The sequence below is a fragment of the Haliaeetus leucocephalus genome, unplaced genomic scaffold (assembly GCF_000737465.1).
Source record: "Haliaeetus leucocephalus isolate CR32 unplaced genomic scaffold, Haliaeetus_leucocephalus-4.0 Scaffold153, whole genome shotgun sequence".
Lineage (NCBI taxonomy): Eukaryota > Metazoa > Chordata > Aves > Accipitriformes > Accipitridae > Haliaeetus > Haliaeetus leucocephalus.
Genome location: NW_010972589.1, coordinates 2,357,639 through 2,377,240, shown reverse-complemented (window position 1 = coordinate 2,377,240; position 19,602 = coordinate 2,357,639). Strand labels below are relative to the sequence as shown.

General features: G+C 33.0%; 1 protein-coding gene across 1 annotated transcript in view; it reads right to left on the bottom strand.

The window, feature by feature from the left end:
* LOC104828419 (serine/threonine-protein kinase ULK4-like) overlaps positions 1 to 19,602 on the bottom strand; it is a gene marked incomplete at its 3' end in the record, with an annotated part of 51,284 nt that overhangs the window by 25,611 nt on the left and 6,071 nt on the right. Inside the window, exons 4-16 of the mRNA XM_010562076.1 lie at positions 18,783 to 18,945; positions 15,727 to 15,828; positions 14,793 to 14,876; positions 13,893 to 13,968; positions 13,167 to 13,262; positions 11,246 to 11,370; positions 11,045 to 11,114; positions 8,531 to 8,630; positions 7,949 to 8,053; positions 5,850 to 5,910; positions 3,726 to 3,907; positions 2,224 to 2,270; positions 1,319 to 1,397 (exon numbers count right to left, since the gene is read on the bottom strand). Of these exons, the coding sequence (XP_010560378.1) occupies positions 1,319 to 1,397; positions 2,224 to 2,270; positions 3,726 to 3,907; positions 5,850 to 5,910; positions 7,949 to 8,053; positions 8,531 to 8,630; positions 11,045 to 11,114; positions 11,246 to 11,370; positions 13,167 to 13,262; positions 13,893 to 13,968; positions 14,793 to 14,876; positions 15,727 to 15,828; positions 18,783 to 18,945 (1,290 nt within the window). The remainder of the gene's footprint in view (positions 1 to 1,318; positions 1,398 to 2,223; positions 2,271 to 3,725; positions 3,908 to 5,849; positions 5,911 to 7,948; positions 8,054 to 8,530; positions 8,631 to 11,044; positions 11,115 to 11,245; positions 11,371 to 13,166; positions 13,263 to 13,892; positions 13,969 to 14,792; positions 14,877 to 15,726; positions 15,829 to 18,782; positions 18,946 to 19,602) is intronic.

Genomic DNA, 19,602 nt, shown 5'->3' with positions numbered 1-19,602 from the left:
TTTAGTGGGCATGGATGATGGTCGGACTCAATGATCTTGAAGGTCTTTTCCAACCTAAATGATTCTATGATTCTAAGCTAGGGAAACTATCGCTGAATATATTAGTGCTAAACTCCTAAACACCTAAAGCCAAGAGTTATATGGACATCTCAAAATTACTTCTGAGTATCTTCACTGGAACTTTTAAAAGTTAAATATCAGAAAAATCTGCCAGATACAAGAGTGCACTTAAATCGCAACCTGGAATTCAACTGACATGCAACTGTCAATACTGAAAGACTTTGACCAAACTTCAATGACTGTAACTGTAAGGACCCTTTCCCCACTTCGTAACTTTATAAAACAAACAAAAACCCTATGTAATAACAATAAGGTTTTGATTTCAGCTTTTACTACAAAATGGAAATGTTAAGCAACATAGCAAGATAATCATAATCATTCTTAATATTCATTAAAAAGAAACCAGAGGGACCTAGAACAAAAAATTCCTTAGCTGTGTTGCCAAAAAAGTCAGCTATTAACCAATAACTACATGTTCCTACATGCCAGATCTGCACAGCATGGAGGCATATTTGCTACGTGTGTTTAGCAGTCGTTTCTCACATTCAAACACTCATTATATTCAAATCCTGACTTCACCTCATGAAGTAGAAATAATGTCACATTCACACTTTAAACAGATATTAAACAGCAGATTCTGTCAAGTTTATGCAATTTGTGTGCATGTCATGCAAAAAAAGGACAGTAAGACCACTTTGTCTAATCTTCTGTTTAAGTCAACTACTGAGCATGCAAAATGAAAAAACTATTAAAAATACTTTTCTCCCCCCCCCCCCCCCCAAATTACTTGTCCTTCATTACATACGTTCTTCAAAAACTGTGAGGAATCTCAAATTAGTCCCATTTCAATTACGTTTTGGAAAAAAGGATTTCTAAGAATCAATTATACTATTCTTATACTAATTATAATAATTACATTTCAGGATAACGAAATATGTCAACACTTTCTTCTTGTTACATACACACGCACGAGAAGTATGACAGTGACTACTTAATTTTCTGAAAAGGAGAGAAAAAGGCTAGAGTTTTATCATTGGTGGGTAGTTCTGCCACAGGTTAGTAAAGATCAGAATCACAACTACATAGAATAAACTCAGAATTTTATACATTTAATCAATTAAATTAATTATATTCCCATTTAGACATGAGAAAAAATAAAGCAGGGTTCCAAAAAAAAAAAAAAAAAGCTGTGAAAGTTTTTGACATAAATAGTAAAAGCATTAACACACCCCCCCCCCCCAAAAAAAAGGAAAGTTACCTCAGAAACAGGTACATTTTCTCCAAGTTCAGATGTGTGTAATGCCAGTAAACCAATCACTCGAGCAACTTTGGCACGTCTGCATATCAAATAAATTTTTTGTAGGTGCAGAAAAAATATTTCAAATATATCACAAAACCAATTGTGTCTTGTTCATATTCTACAAAGATCGCTAAGGCCAGGAAATATTTGAAGTGCTATTTATAGCTCAGATTTTCTTCTTATTTCTATTTTCTTTGTATCATCAAATTATTTCAGTATTTCAGCTCAATTTAGCAATAAATTCATGCATAAAGACATTTCTTTCCATTAGCACTGGAGAATGAAGATTCTTTAGTTTGTTATAGTCTCACTAATGTCATGCTCATATTCAGTTTTCTTATAACACAGAAAACCCCTATAGATCACTTTACACTTTTCAGTATAGCTGACAAAACACAAATTAAATCTGTATCAGCAAATCAGTTTTAAATGTTTCAATAAAGAAAAAAATGGAATAATAAAATCAACATTTATGAAACAGACAGCAGAGGGCACTATCACATGGAAATATTTGACAGGCATTTAAAAAAGCTACCATTATAGCTATTTTACTACTATTTATACTATTATGGTATGGGTTGGTTTACAGTGATTTTAAGCAACATGATTTGATACACTAAATTGTTTAAATTCTAGATAAAATTTTAGAGATTTTCCATAATCTTTGGCCCTGTAGAATAGCAATATATTCATTAAATGCTTAAAAAATTCAATGTTATATACACCATCATACTGTCAGTCAGGTACCACAGCAGTCTGAGATGCTAAAACACTTCTCAAATACCCTGTTAAATAATATCTTTAATAAAATTCAGTGGTAATTCCATACCTGAACAAATTAATTTAAAACAATTGTTACTTACATATCCCAGTTGGCGGCTGCACGCAGCTGCTGTATCAATATAGGAAACTATAGTTTAAAGAAGATAAATAAACATTAGTGAATTTCAGTGATCTGATATGTCCCAATGATAAACAAAATCATCAAAATATCAGCAATTTCATAAATATGTATTTGGATAACATTTGCAAAAAGTATTATAGACAACTACTGTAGATATTGTCCAAACACTGATTAAAAAAAAAAAGGCTGAGAGTAAAAATACAATTTCTTTCTATATTCGTGCCTTAAACTAAACTGCTAAACATATATCAGTGTGTTAAAAAAACAAAACACTTTTTTTGTTACGAATAACGCTATGCAGAGGAAAAAAACTCTGATTTTTTCATCTAAAAATACAGAGATCATCATACAGGATTAACCAACAAGTATTTAATAAATTAAATTTATTTTGTGAGAATGAACAAAAATAGTTGGCAAATACTAGAATAATGAATGGACTGTTAACACACATAATCAGCCACTTAAGAACCAAACTACATAATTACTACCTCATTTCTAAAGTGTTCTGTTAATTGGCCAGTCACTGGATTATTGTCCCCCAAGTTCTCCAGTGATAATGGAATACACCTTCCAGCAATTCTGTTTCCTGTTTTCACAGGAATTCTATGGCATAAGACATATCATTGCTTCCAATCTGAATGTTCATGATGAGTTTTTCTGGCAGTGCAATTTTGTCTTTAATATCTCTATACCCAACAATGACATGTGTCAGAATATGACTTAGGTGCATTAGCATAATTGTAGGAGGACACGGTAGTTTACTTTTTATTAAATAAACTGAAAAGTGCACATCTCAGGATAGCCTCTGTGATGCTTTTACATAATGGGAAAAATAAGTCTCTTTCTCTTCTGCACATGCAATACCCTGAGAAATATGTTAAACCACCGCAGAGGATACCAGTAAAATTGTTTGTCTGGTAGAAAATTATTCTTGAAAGGTGAAAACACCATTCAGGTATACACTAGAACAGACTCTTCAGAGAGCACTCTCACTCTTGCAAGCAATGCTTAATCAAAGTTTTACTGCATGTTCTTTAGAAAGTTTTTCTTCCTATTCTTTACAGACATATGGCCAAATAAAATTGATCTAAGAGATCTAACAATTCAAACATGAACTTTTTTTGAGTCTTCTCTATCACTTAATGAGTTATGAAGACTAAAATTTCATTATGTTATTTCACGTTCTCCATCAAGCTTAGTTTTTACCCCAACCTTTTTACTAATACAACAAATCTATATGTAAATGTATATGAAATCTAAGAGAAATAATTAGTTTCCCTCAGCTCTTTTAAAAAAACGGACATAGAACTTAGTAATTTTTTTCATTATTTTGCACTTAATTTGCTATATTATTTTTGCCAGTACACAATGATTTCTTGAAATATAACTAAAAGCAGCTGATTTTTGCTACAATGGCAAGTATGTAAACCATGTTGATTCCTTCAAAGCTTTATTATTTACCAGCTGAGAGCTAATTAGCCTGCTTGCATTTTCCTTGTGGACAGCCACAGTAGACAGATAGTACAGTAAGTTCAGTTTAGAACGTGCTGCTCCTGTATTCTTCTCGGTGGAATCAAGCAGTGAACATACTCGTTGCAAGAAGTCATTCCAGTCCATGTCTTTCATAGATGATAGCTTCTCAGCTAACCGTAAGAAGCAAACAAGTAATTAAAGATAATGGATCTTTGATGTTGCTTTAACACACTAGAAAGTAACATCAACATGAATAAGTTCCAAAGTTTGAATCTAATTTTAGTATTTAAAATATGAAACAAACATGTTATAATTCATGTCAATATTATAGAAATCAAAAAAGAAGTAAGAGAAACAAAGCATAAAAATGTAGCAATAAAAGCATCAAAACATTTTTGAACGTGCAACCCTGCTAAGTCCTTGGACTTCATTTAAGTAAACATTTACTGGCAGTATATTTAGGAAAGGTAGTAGTTGTTGTTGTCCTTAATCTTTATTAATACTTAATAAAAAAAGTACAGTTTTCATTAGAGTAAATTTGAGGCAAAACCTAATGAAATTCAGTGAAATCTCAGAATAAACTGAAAATGTGTATAGTTATTCATGTAGGTAGGTATCCATCTAGTGGAGCCTTAGTAGTCTCAAAACATAGATGAGTTCAGAAGCAACACAAATAAGTCACTAGGACAATTAACATAAATTCAATTCATTGACCACTGTACATGAATAGAGATTTTTCAAAGACTTTCTTATCTGTCTCAGTGGATAAGTGCACTCTAGCAGCCACACATTCCCTCTGTTTCTGTTAGTTATTAATAACTTATCTGCCATCCTGATACACTCCAGTACAGAATACTTAAGAGCATGTCTTCTGTCTTTTACTCCAATTTTACACTTAAGTAACAACATCTACTAATGAAAACAATTATAATTGACATTAGTAAAGGTGAAAAGAGGTTTGGATTTCAGGTATTTATCTTAATTTTTCCACACTGTCTTTAATCATTATTGATGAGCGGCATCAAATTCAGTATCTTCAAAAACAATCAGAAAGTTGTCTAGAAAAAAGCTATACCCTGGAAGTGTTATAACCACAAAAAACACTGTCCCATATTAAATAAATACTGACAACAATAGTTAAACATGTCAGAACATCAATGTGATAATTTAGCTATTTAAATGCAATATGAAATAAAATACCAACCCCTTAGGCACTTGAATCTGATCATTTTTGCCTAGGATGTTAGCCAAATAAAAAATATTTTCTGTTGCTACAATCTTCATTGGGAGACTGTGTTTCTTTCCAACTATAAAATTTCTTCAACAAATTAACTCTCAAAAATACAAACTTTATAGAAAGAAAAAAGGAACTTTTATGTCTAGGAAGAAGTGCTACATGAATTCTAGAAGGCCTACATATCTGGCTGACATCTCTCTTCAAGCACAGTAAAGTGTAATAATACTTCCTTAAATAGAGTAGAGGAAATTTGCCAGGGGAAGAAACATTACACTCATGACAATGAGCAGCCTTTTGTTTGCAGAAATAACAGCAGCATTTCTAGACAATAAAAACTAACAACAAAAAAACAAACCCCAAACAACTCCACACTATCTTTTGGGACATGATTCCCATAACATTTCATGATTAAAGGTGGGACTAGCAAGGCTGCCTAGTTTTACAGCTGATCAACACTGCACATTTTAAGATGCTGTTTTCATTTGCCTCTCTACTTTTGTCACATTTTAATGTATTTGGCTGAATATTTCAGTTAAAGTATCCCAGTTGTTTACAAAAAAACCCCACAAGTAAAAATATGCTAATTTTCACACACTAAAACAGTGTTGACTGTCTCATTTTAAAAGCTTTTGAGCATGGGCTTTTAAGTGAAGAACGGAGAAGAGAAAGGAAGAGCATATAACTTAGCACTTGAAAAGTCTACTCAAAATTGGTCTACCTAATAACATTACATGTGCAACTTCAGTTTCATAAAAGTTAAGAGTTCTGCAACTGTGACAGGTCATCATCTACAAAGAGAGGCTACAGGTCTTGTGATAGCAACTTACACCATCATATGCACAACTTAAGTTTTAGCAACTTCAGCAGATCCATACCTGAATATGTTGGTATATGTAAAGTTTTCAAGTCCAGTCTAACTGGTACTTGCTTCATTATCTGGAAAAATAAACAAATACATTACAACTAGTTTTAATACATTTCTGGAAATCTCTAAGTAGTTGAACAGGAAAACACAAAGATGCAAAAATTGTACAGGATGGGTGTACAAAACACTGTTCATTACTGAAGCATTTTCCACAGTTTTCTGGTATGTATTTCTTCCAAGCAGATATTTGTGATAACTCTATGTTTTTAATATAATTAAACTGTTAATATTTCCATAATTTTTTTTCATGGGAATACAAAATGATAGGATTTTTTCAGTTTACATTTTTATCTTGCTTGTATGCAGAAAAATACTTTCATTTGAGCTTCAAAAGCTACAGAAAGGAACTATGCAGCTGAAAGCTCATGAAATATTTTAGTAATTCATTGCCATACAGTAAATACATATATATACACATTAGATGATTCTAGAATGTAAAAAGTCATATTATCACCAACTAATCATTCATAAAGTATGGGGTTTTTTCCCCACAACACATCATTTTCTGGTACATTGTGAAACTGGATGACTGCTAGGTGATTTTCAGTAACTAAGGCATACAAAGAAGGTAACTGCATACTGGAATTTAGCCTTTGACAGATGAAGCCTGGGTGTAACTAGAGAGCTATTTTCTAAAAAAGGTCTTCAATTCCAGAGATCTGCAGAACACAGGGAAATTTTTCAATATAAGCTGACATTTGAGCTTTTAAAATTCTGCCAGCATATAGTAAATCCCCTTCCAGGAGATTGAATTGCAAGTGCTTCAGCTTTACCAGGTGTCAGTATCATCCTTTAGTCTGAAGATCACCAAGTATGCAGTGACTCTGATTACATGTCCCTGGAATTTAGTGGGCTATTTTGCATTAATTCTGAGTCTGGCATTGCATGGTGAAGAGATTAGTCTCCATGTGCACATTAGTATGTACACTTCCCCCAATCTCATCTCTTATACTTGTAGTAAGAAGAGAAGCAGTAAAGGGCTAAGGCTTTGTGTTGAGTCCTGAGACAGAACTAAGAATTTACAGAGGTGGCATTCAAATGCATAATGACCTTTGAAATTCTCCACTGGCAACAATGTCCCCCAGCCCAAACACATTAAAAGAGTATTGGTGGGTAGTTACTTTATCTAGCTGTACAAGATTTTTAAATTTTGAGAGTGTTAACAATTCCATTAAAACAACCAAAAAAAAAAAGTTATACAAAAGCAATACAGCAACTAAAAGCTGTAAGATGCTCTTAATGAGCTAGATGCTCATTTCCAATGAAAAATGTTGCATTCCCTGCATCCACCACTTACTGAGTAAAGCTGCTAAAATGACGACCTTTTTTTCCCCACAGAAATAAAAGGAAGACTAAAAGGGGCTCTTGCCTATCATTCCTTCTACCAATACTACACGTGCCCATACATGCACATTACACTGTCATTGCAGTGCAGAGCTCTGATTCTATTTTGGTCTTCCTTTTGCTGTCAAGCAAGTGTCAGTCTCTGTTCAAGAGACTCATCGCAAACTGCTATCACACTAGAATCCCTATGACAGAAATTGGATGGACATTTCTTGTAACTTCTGGTTGTCTTTTCCAGAGAAAATAAGTTCATATTTATTAGAAACATTAACACATCTAAAGTTTAAAGAGCAACAAAAGTTATTCTGTAAAGGTCTAACTCCTAATCTAGAAGGCTTCATAGATGGCCATGTTCTGAGTATACCAAAACACAGTTTTGTGTTCATTTAAGTAACAGATAAACTGATTTATCAGAAAACAAATCTACAAAAGCACTGAACACAGCATTTAGTAGCTTCTATTTCTTGTAAGACATTATTTAATATTAGTATTCACTCCCAAAATAAATTCTTGAAATTAGCAACACAAAAGGATTATAAAAGACTGCCAAAAAATTGCATGGAGAGCTTGCCAGATGACTGGGTGGAACTGCTTTAAAATGAGAATTATAAAATACAGGAAAGGAGTTTCAGCCTGATTAAAGATATATGTGCAAAAATAGCCTCACCCACAAGGTCCTGAATTTTGTATTTTATTTTGCTGTACCTTTGGATTATCAATGATTGGTGTTATGATAAGATCAGACTCAGTGTAAATGAGCTCTTTCAATGTTGACTCCATATCCTGCTGACTTGAGCACATATTTTTAGCCTAGAATAAGAACAAAGTTTTTTTATAAACTGTTTTGCACAAAAAAAAAAAAAAAAGAAAGTTTATGGTTACTCCCCAAATATTTCATTTAAACATTATATCACACAGTTTGGCCACCTAAACAACATATTCTACATTACTTTTTATTTATGTAGTAGCAGATAGGGCCAACTAAAAATTATGATAAAGAAACATGTTGGAAGAAAATGCATCAGGTCTAAAAAGTAGAGTGAGAAGAAAGAAGATTGCTTTATCCCTTTTATACACTGGAAAAAAAAAGGAGACTAGGCATCTTTCTTAACTCTTACATCTGCAGTTCTGCAAGTAATTTTTTTCAAATAACTTGCACACTGTAAGAACTGCTTTCCTGTTATCATTATGGAAGGATGGAGAAGAAAGTTGATTTTGTCACAGACTTCAGACTGAAATTCTAACTCTAAAGATACCACCATCCCTTAATATTATTTTTCTACTCACCTTTTCAAAGCATGAATCTCTTTGTGGAGAATTTTGGATTGGGGCAGTAGTAGAATCACTTACTTCTACTGCAGTACTAGTTCTAGGTGTGGGACGAGAACTTAAACAAAAAAAAAAAAAACCAAACAAAGACTACGGATTAAGTTTCACTGTAAACTACTTTGTTGTTGCTCTTTTGAAACTTTCATGCCATACGGTAAACTTTCAAAGCTGACAAACACAAATGATGCTATGCCTTATCCATCAACTAAAAATGAACTTCCTGTCTTTAAATATGTCCTGACAAGGTTAGGACTTGTTTCTCAGTTAGAAATAGGAAGGACTGGTTTGTTTCTTTTTTTGTTGTTGTTGTTGTTTAATCAATGTAATTTGATTATTTTCTCACCCACAGTCACTCTCCAAATTGGATGCTAAACCATGATTATCTTAATTCCTAATAACAAACAACATACCAAGACAATTAACTTGACAAGAAAATTGCAATTTATTTTATGTTATTCTCTTCTGACTGCCAACTCTTGGCTAGGTAATGAGAATAAAAAACTGCCTAATTCTCATGTATGAATGTGAACTGGGTTTACTTTTCAGTTTTTCTTTTTAAAAGTCCTGTCTGCTAATTAGAAAATGAAGAAAGGAGAGACCAGAACAGTGCAGATTTGCAAGTTTCATAAGGCTGCTAGTGAACTTGATTTTTGTAGTATACATTAATTTAATTTAAAGCATTTAAAATCAACTTTAGAATTATTAAAATTGGCAGGCCAGGAAACGAATTTAATCAACAACTTAAAATGAATGCGTTTTCTTGATTAGCAGAAAGTAATATACATATTTAGTTGCAAATCAGTTTTATTTATTAGAAAAAGGAAGTAAACTAAAAATACAAACACCAAACAAAGTTAAAGATACTCATGCAAATCAATGATCAAATAACCAACATAGTTATTAACAAAATAAGGATAAGAATGAGAATGAGGCATCTTTTATCTATTTTCAACAGAAATTCAAATTTAAAGGGCACAATGAAGGAGTGCCGAAATATTATCTACTAGCTAGATAAAACTACATAAAATATCCCAATTCTTATGGTAAAAAAAGTATCAGGATCTGCTTGGAAGTTTCAGCACTCTTATTTCCTAAACCAAAAAAAGTATGATTTCTAGCTAGGAGGCTGAACAAATTATTCTAGGTTCCCACATGCTTCAAAACATGTAGATTTGTTAAATATTTTTTTTTCCCCAAACATAATTTGCTTTCATATACGTTTTAGATACAGAAAATCTTTCCTACTTTTCCAGTTCTCAGCTGGTTTCTCAGTTTAAAACAAGACAAGTCATTGCTGAATTGAACTAGTTGAAATGAATAAAATCTATTCCCTTTGCACATGTAGAAGAAGCTACTGCTGTTAAAAGCTGATTAACCACTCCAGCAGCTAAGTAAACTCTGGTGCTAAGAGCCAGGTCAGCAGCTTCCTTTCACTTCAGTGTTTTAAGACTTTAGTAGGTAACACATGCTCCTTTGAGAAGCTAAACCATTGAAGCAAAGAGAATTTCAGAAAATAATTTTTTTTAATTCATTGTATTACATTTCAAATTTTGTATTAAAATAAATTTACTTATCAGAAATAAAGTACGTTTTGTTAAAAATACATTTTTTTTTTCTACTCTCATTCCTGACATAATTTTGATTACATGTTGTTATACTAAGGGTTTGTAATGCCATTTTATCCTTTCTTTTCAGCAGATTCCTAGAGCAAATAACAAATGCTATTTTAAGTTACTAATAGTATAGGTTTAGATGTAACAATAGAAGTTATAAGCAAGATGAGAAGTAATACTTTATTAAAACCAACTGAAATAACTGGAAAAGTAGACACAATATCACGTACAAAAGCCCTATTTCAGGTTATGCAAGAAGCTTGAAAGAGTATTTAATCTCAAACTGGAATATTTCTGCTTGATGACAATAAGAACAGTATCTATTTTACTAGGTAATCTTGGCTTGAAAGCTAGTAAAAACTTTCAGCATCAGGCCTCAGCTAAAACAAATCACTGTTAAACAAATCACCGTTTTTTATTTAATACTAGATTGTTACGAATAGTTTGTGACGAAAAGCTGCAGGCAGAATTTATTAGTGGATCTTAAGCTGAATGCTTATTCTTGTGTATTTAAAGTAAGCATAGTCAAAGCATATTCTCATATATATGAAGTAAGAAGGAAATAAAGTTCTAAATAAACTCTTCTGTTTAGACAGACAGCTAAGAAATCAAAAGTCTACTTCCAAAAAACAGTGTAATAAAGCCGTAAAAGCATTGCTTTAACTACGCACACTGCTTTTGCAGCTCTTCAAAGGTATCTTAATGTTAATTAAACTGGTGATAGAAAATTCAAAATAGACACACTAACAAAAATGCTACAAACAGAATAATAAAATGTCTGAAGAGACCCAGGTAGGGGTGGGAGAGAGCCAAACCAAAAACATACAGGGTTTTCTAATTGTTCTGGAGGTTTTCATACCTGAGAAGAAATATGGATTCATTTGATTCACCATCAACTGCACTTTTGGGGCGCAATTCAGCCTGAGTTTCTACTGAAAAGAGAACATGAACTTGCATTGAAGTTAAAAACAAATAAAACATAGGGAATAAACATGTTGGTAAAACTGACGAAATTCACAGGACACAAAATAATTCAAAATAACAAAATGAACAACATTACCTATTTTGAAAGAATTGCTTGGTAGCTTATAGTCTTCCCTTGAGGATGACAGGTTATCTAAATTTTTACGAGTATCCACTGGCTCTTTGGCACTCCAAGACACTGATGACTCTGTGTCTTCACTACTGTTTAATAAAAGATATTAATTACACAGATTAAAAAAAAAAAGAGGGATCATATCCATTGTTTGTTGCATTATTAGCATACAATTTAGCTGTCATTCTCTAGAACAGCATACTATTGTAATATGTTACACATACTTTTTATATTAGTAATGGCAATGATGAAAAATAAGTTTACAGCAAATAACTTGGAGAATATTAAAAATTCTCTAGCTCCCTCAGTAAAACTTTCATGAAAGAAATTTAAAAAGTTAAATTATTACCCCATAATACCAGAGCTATTAAAAAAAAAAAATTTAAAAGCTTTAGAGACCATTCAGACTTCACAGGAAAAAGTCACAAACCTACTTCTAATAACAAAGTCTGTAGCCTAGATTAAGATCAATAAAAACTACTTTTTTTTTTCCCTAATGATTTACATGTCACATTTAATTGCACGTTTATTGATTATGGTTGTTTGGGTTTTTTTAATATACCCGTCTATTATTCGCATGGAACTGGGTCATATAACCTTCCTGAAGGCTCTCCAGGATATCAAATATTAATCAAACCCACATTGTGAAGAAAATAGATACATGGGCCTCACAGTTGGAAAAGTATTGAGCCTCTTCTGCACGTCAAACCAATGTCCTATGTTTGTCATATTCGTCAATTAGCTCATACCTCAGTGGATATTTCAGACACATTAGAAAAACCCTCAAGAGTAAGGTCAAATAGCCCAATATTTTGTAGGAGATTAAAATTCTTCTGATTCTCTGACAATTCCTCAAAGATGAGCACTGTGGTACAGGCTGACATAAGTCTTGCTAAAACCTTGAATAAATTCTTACTTTGTGGTATAAACTTTAAATCTTGATTTCTTATCTGCCTTGGTGGTGAAAGCAGTAATCAAAAGACAAAGAGCTGTATCTCAAACTAGAATAAATGTTAATAACAAAAATACTGCAGCACTGGTATCAGAAATGGGTATTAAACAACACAAGAGAGAACTTTGAAATACATAGAACACAAAAACATACAGCATTCTAAAAGAAAACTATTTTCACATTAGTTCCCTAGATTGGAACCTAAAGTATCTTTCAGGTATTTAGAACAACAGAACAAAAAAATCAACACTAAATATCCTAATTCAAAATTAAAACCAAAAAAACCAGCAAGATAACAGGAGTTTTGAAGAAGCCTAACTTTTTAATACATAGAACCCATTTTCACAAAATGCTTGGGGTTTCTGCATATATAGCAGTGTAGAGTATTACAAATTCAGAAAAAAAATCCATTAGATTAATGCTTTATGTCATAAGCAAAGAATATGGGTCAGCTGCATTTGCAACGATATAAGGCTGAACCACAAATCTAAGATGCTGTACTTATAGGCTTTGTGATGCTCTAAGCCTCATGCATAAAAACAAACAAAAAACTCACTAAAGATAAAACTGACCCATATTTAGAAGATTCTACAAAAGCTTTAAAAAAAAATAAAGCAAATTACTGTGCATCATTGTTATATAAACAAATAAATAAAAAAAGAGAGCAGTTAATTCAGAAGTAAATTTTAACACATTCTATAGTCAGGAGGAAGGAGTCTATTGAAAGTGAACAGACAGTGTAATACACTAACAGACTAATGCAATTCCTAAGCATCCAAAACTGTTCACTGAATGGTGTAAAACTCCATTCGTCAACTAGTTAACAACGTGAAAATCCTAAGCAAAATTAAAAAATGAGAAAATTCACAGAAAACCTTTTTTTTTTTTTCCTTATATTCACAATGAAAAAAGTCTTCCTTAAACATGCAGTACCTTGACCTTGTGCCCTGGCTGTCTGCAGAATCACCACCACAATGGCTAAGGGATCCTTTCCAGAATGGGTGCTGCAACAGGTCTGTCCAATTCAGCCTTTTGAAAAGCAACAAACAAACTGAAAAAGCAGTGGCAAAGTACAGCTCCACAGAGAGATACCAGACTAGGTTTTGAACCCAGTGACACTACAGAGCAATTGATCCTGTTGTTCACTTTTATTTGGTCAACAAATAAGTTTTCTTACAGGACAAACTTTTTGCCTCAAATCAGAATGGATAATTCACACAACACAGAGGTATGAGACTAAGAACAAAGGAAACTGCATAGCCAATCCCAACACGTAAATTATCTGAGCTACCCTATAAATGATAACCTTATGTTATTTAACAATATAACTATATCAGCATAAATCAAAACCTCAGAAAATACATGTGCCCATTGCTCTGGAAAAGCAAAGCCATCCAATTTTAAAACTGCCCATCATTTCTGTTACAAAGTTATCTATTTAGTACCAGCTACAAAAATACAATGATATACTTAATCAAAACTTTAATTCTGTATATCTTCAGAGAAGAAAAAGCACAATTTCTCTTTTATACTAGGGATTAAATGATTTTTTGCATTCTTTGTCATCTACAAAATAATATACATACAGTATCATAGCAATTATTTCTCCAGAAGTGAAAAGAGACAATGCAAACAACAATCACGCATTAGACAGTTTACCTTTTCTGAGGATCTTTTTGAAGCAACCCATCAAGCAAACTCATGAACTCAGCAGAAGGTTTCTGAAAAGCAGAACCTGAAAATAGAAGCACTTGAGAAGTACTGGGCAGCAAAAACAACCATCACACAGTGTAGATCAAACCTTTATCTACAGAACACGCTAAAAAGTTTTCTTTAATAGTAATTTCATCTGAAAAAATCTGAACGTACGAAGAATCTTAAATATATACTCCTTGCATTTCAAAGGATCCTCAAAAAAAACCCCCAAACAAACCACCAATGCTCAGTCACCAAACAAATTAAAATTGTTTATATGTTAAAAAAGTACCCTCCAATTATCATACAGCTATTAGCAAGAATGAAATGGAGTTGAAATTTCCCACAACCATGATAATTTTAAAGGGAACATTGTTGCACCCCATTATACAAAAGAAGTTTCCAAAATTCTTATTTAACTGAGACACTAATTCTGAGAGCTTAGAACTATGAAATGGACTTTATCCACTTTGAAAACAAAACCTCTCTTAGAATTGAGCAAGTAACAACAGTTTTAATTCTACAGGTCACCATTTTCACTACATTACTCTGAACTGAAAAAAGCCACTAATATTTAAGAGTCTCTATGAATACCACTGATGCCCAGAATGACTGAGATCAAAAATTCCATCCTAGGAGGTAGATCTAATTCTTAATACTAAATGATATGCCTGTCTGTCAAAAGGGAAATAAGCGTTCATCATTAACGGGGGAAAAGTTCTTATCAGAGGAAGCCAATGATACATTCACTTCGGACAACTAACCAATTCCTGCAATAAGACTCAGAAGAAATAGTGCAAAACAAAACTTTAACTTCTTAAGTATTACTCTGATTTGATTCATTAAACAATAAGAGAATGTTACCCTGTGGTCTAGGTGGCAATGGATCTTCATATAAAATCTTTTCAATTAATTCAGAAAAGCTATCTGAGAAGAATGGTGGTCTTCCTACAAGCAAACAGAAGTATATTTCACAGATTAGGCAAACTTCAAAACAGCTGTCAGGTGCAATGATATTTGATGAGCTCATTTTCCTAAGGAAACATCCAAAGAAATAAACACCCTCAGCGTGAATTCTATTTATCAAGTTCTCTTGTCAATTTAAATACAAAACTTTGGATTAAATTCTTCTATCATGAACAGCAAAAGAGACCATGGACAGAAGAGGCACCAAAGATGGCTTCGTGGAGGTCACCATGATAACCCTGTATGAATCAATAATGAGACAACAACAGGAGGTGGTCTAGACAGAAATCTCAATATCTATGTAACTATGTTGATCCAACAGATCAGCATACTATTTAAGACTTCAGAAGGTTGCACTGTAATTCTCATTTGTGATTAAATCTTCCTTCCAGCTACAGCCAATGCTAACAGGTACTTTATCTGCAGGAAACCCAATGACTCTGGTTTTATACTAGTAAAACTGTTTTCTCTTTCAAAGGTCAACACAATGCACCCAGAGTTTAATACTGAGGAGATTAAAAACATTACATTGTCAGAATTCGAGGACTGCTATAATTTTAAATCACAGTATTTAAACAATAACAGTTGGCTAGTATCACAATATTTAGATCACACTCAAAAGGACAATTTAGCAGTATTACTTCACTTGATTATTTGATAAAAACCTTTATCTTTAAAAAAAGTACAGTTAGTATATTCTTCAAGAAATCTTTAAAACCTGTCTTAAGTTTTTCTGTCTTAACTTCCCTAGAAAGTTAACAAGAGTTTACTCTGGGACCACAACCTATGTTTCCATTATCACAGATATTAAATAGATACACAAACTTACAACCTGAGAACATTTCATAAAGTAAACATCCCAAGGACCACAGATCACTGCCTTTGGAGAAGTCTTTTCCCTTTATTGCTTCTGGAGCTGTGTATAACGTAGAGCCTACAAAATACAGGATGCATAATGTACTTCGATTATTCATTCAGCATTTATCCTGTTCAACACTTCAAACTTTGTCTCCACACTTCAGTGAGTTAGGGATTATCTTCATTTAGTATAAGAAAACTGAGATACCAAATGTAAGTAGTTTCAAAGGAACTTCTCTCCTACACTTTTACTGAATTATATAGGATTATATACACTATTTTATTGTTTATTTCACTTCTATTAACTAAGCTGGCTTGTACTACACTTTTCTAACACAGTGATTAATGCAAAGAATGTTTTGATATGCCTTGACAGCTTCCAGAGCCAAGCAAATTAAGCAGAACGGTAAACCAACATAATTCTCGTGTGAGTAACAGAAATAATTATGTTACATCAGGTTTCGTTTGGGTTTTTGGGTTTGTTTTGTTTTTTTTGTTTTTTTTTTTTTTTGTGGTTTTTTTTGGGGGGGGGGGGGGATAAAGTTATCCCAAGACATAAACCTTCATGAAATTAGAAAACTTACAACAAGGTAGCTAGCCAACTGGATCACTGAACTAAACTGATTATAGCTATTTTCACACTAAAACACTATGAAAACATCACATATCAAATTATAGCAGCTTATTCACAACCCCCTTTTGTCTTGATATAGAAAAAGAAATATACAGTTCCTATTTCTACAGTAGTTCCCATCTAAACACTAACTCAGTTCTCAAAAAAAAAAAAAATTACACAAATTGAGCAAAAGTGTCAAATTCATAGTCCTTTAAAAAGTTTATTTTGGATTCTTTTGTTCTTGGGTTTTATTTTTTTAAGTGACATAAGTTCATTAACCATACACACCAAAACAGCTGTTCTGAAACGCAACAGGAAAGAGATTAGATTTGTATTTCTTCCTGAATAAAGATCTGTTCTTGGTCTTAGTACTTCCAGTGTGGACTTTCAGTAGGAGACAGCAAAGTATTAAGAAAGCTCTCTTTGTTCCCATAAAGTATTGCCAAGAATTCCATTGTTCCTGGTAACAGTAACTGCTATGACATATCATTATCTTGGAAATAGAGGTTTGTGAGATGCTCTGAGATGATGACTAATAAAAGATTCAGAAGATTAAAACCAAATCTCTTAATTTTTTTTATTCGATGAAAAAATAACATAGTATTTGCAGCCTACTGCATTTGCATGGATCTGCCTGTTGAAACTAAAGCACGAGAACATTCTCATACTTTAGAAAGAAATGATCATAGCTCAATTTTTTCTGAGACAAAGCAGGAATAATTTTAAATCACTTTATCATACTTCCAATATCAGTTATTTCTTCATACTCCAATTACTACTTTATAACCGCAGGACAAAAGGTTCTAAGTGATTCTTTTTGCTCCTTCCTTTAAACTTTTTTTTTTTTTTTTTTTTTAAATACACTGTCCTATAATCAATTAAATACCAGAAATACAATTTCATCAGTTAGGAAAGCCAGTTCTAGTTTGAACTCTGAACTTCCAAAGTTTTAGTGATCTTCTATAGTTTTCCTCAAATAGCAATTAATGATTAAGCCTCCTCAGCAAATCCAAACCAAGAATTAGTATTTTTAATTAGCTACCTTGAAACATTTCAGATCTCATTCATATACTCAATTTGGTTTGGGGGTTTTTTTGTTTGGGATTTTTGGGGGTTTTTAACTCTTGAAATTTGGCTTCTTTTTTTTCTACAAATTAAAGTCAAGAACAGTTTATAAAATAATGAAATCATGCTCAGGATAGACAGACAGTTTGTACATTATACTATACTGCAGGGATTTGATGTCAAGCTGCAAAAAGAAACTTAAAATAAGCCACCTCCACTTATGTTATGTTGGAAGTTTGTTATGCAAGTAGACTACAGTCTGTAATCACCGACATAGGAGCTTCAATCCAAAAAATAACCTGAAGTCTTTTTACAAAAAGCAGGAAAGGTCAGGAATTGTTAATATGTAATACATTTTATGATATTTTATGAAAAATACATATTTTTTCCCAGCTCTTAGTTAAATTGGCTTTGTGAAATTTGTAGAATTATTACCATATACTTGTAAATCAGAAATAGTGTGCCCAGCAGGAGCAGGGAGGTGAGTTTTGGGCCCCACACTACAAGAAAGACATTGAGTTGCTGGGGCATGTCCAGAGAAGGGCAACCAAGTTGGTGAGGGGCCTGGAGCACAAGTCTTATGAGGAGCAGCTGAGGGAACTGGGGCTGTTTAGTCTAGAGAAGAGGAGGCTGAGGGGAGACCTTATCGCTCTCTACAACTACCTGAAGGGAGGTTGTAGTGGGGTGCGTGCTGGTCTCTTCTGTCAGGTGGCTGGAGATAGGACGAGAGGAAATGGCCTCAAGTTGTGGCGAGGGAGGTTTAGGTTGGATATTAGGAAAAATTTCTTTACTGAGAGGGGTGTCAGACATTGGAATGGGCTGCCCAGGGAAGTGGTTGAGTCACCATCCCCGGAGGTATTCAAAAAGCGCATAGAGGAGGTACTTCCTAACATGGTTTAGTGGGCATGGATGATGGTTGGACTCAATGATCTTGAAGGTCTTGTCCAATCTAAATGATTCTGATTCTATAAATACAGTTTCTTTTCTTTCTACTCACTTGCAGGTGGTGTTCCCTCATGATGTCTCTGAACAATCTTCCTTAAGAACTAAATTTTGGGTTTGAGCTTACTTAAATTCCCCACATGCAGGATACATTAAACCTACTTACAGAAAATGTACAGATCATGCTTTCCATTGTGAAGACACAGGCAAACACATTAGTCTTTACAAACGATAACACAACAGAATTAATTATTCAGTTTCTCTAGAAATTTAGTCAGCCCCAACAGAACAATAAACAACTATTTTGTTTCAAGCTCTTCTCTCCAAATTACTTCAAACAAAGGCTTTTTCCAACTTTCATCCTGTCCCTTTGGTGTAAGTTAATTTGGGGTAGTAAAATATCATACCTCGAAATCTATTTTTCAGGTATCTTTGTGGAGTGCTTTCACCAACATCTCCTTCGGCTTCTTCAGATCCAACTAAAGCAAAAAATTCTTCCAAATTTTCACCATCCACTTTAGCCAAGCAAAAATTACTGAATTTCAAAGTGCCAGGCCCTTCCAGCAGAATCTAGAAGAAAAAACAAAATCCAGCATAAGTATCATATACTAAAACTGATGACTGCTGAAATTTCCAACACAAAGTATAAAATAATTTATTAAAAAAAAAAAAAAATCACAATCTCAAACCATTTAAGTGGATAGAGATGATCACTATAAGTGAAAACACTGAAAAGTTTAAGTCAACGCCAATATTGTCTTTTTTTCTTATAACCAAAAAATACAATAGAACCCTTAAGAGGTTTAATGTGTACTTTTGTTTACTCATTATTAAATCTAAATGAACAACAATGTTACTGTACAAAAGAAAGTAAAAGTAGAGTAAAACTTTGTAGGAAAATAAAGGTGTGGTAAAAAGAAACATCACTTCATTTGAGGGGAAAAAAAGTGCAGCTTTCTAATTTTATTTAGAAGAAAACGCCAAAGACTTTGTCCAATGATGATGAGAGTTTTCTCTATGCGGTCACTGCTTATTCTCATAACTAAAAGCTTCATAATCCCAAAAATGTTGTTCAGAGAAATATATCATCCAGTTAAATGGAAAAAAAAGTAAAAAGAGAAAAAGAAGAAAAAAGGAAAAAAGGAAAAAAGCAGTCTTACTTTAACACTCTGTATTTTGTGTTCAAAGGAGTACTTCACAACAACATTCTTCTTTGGAAGAATACAG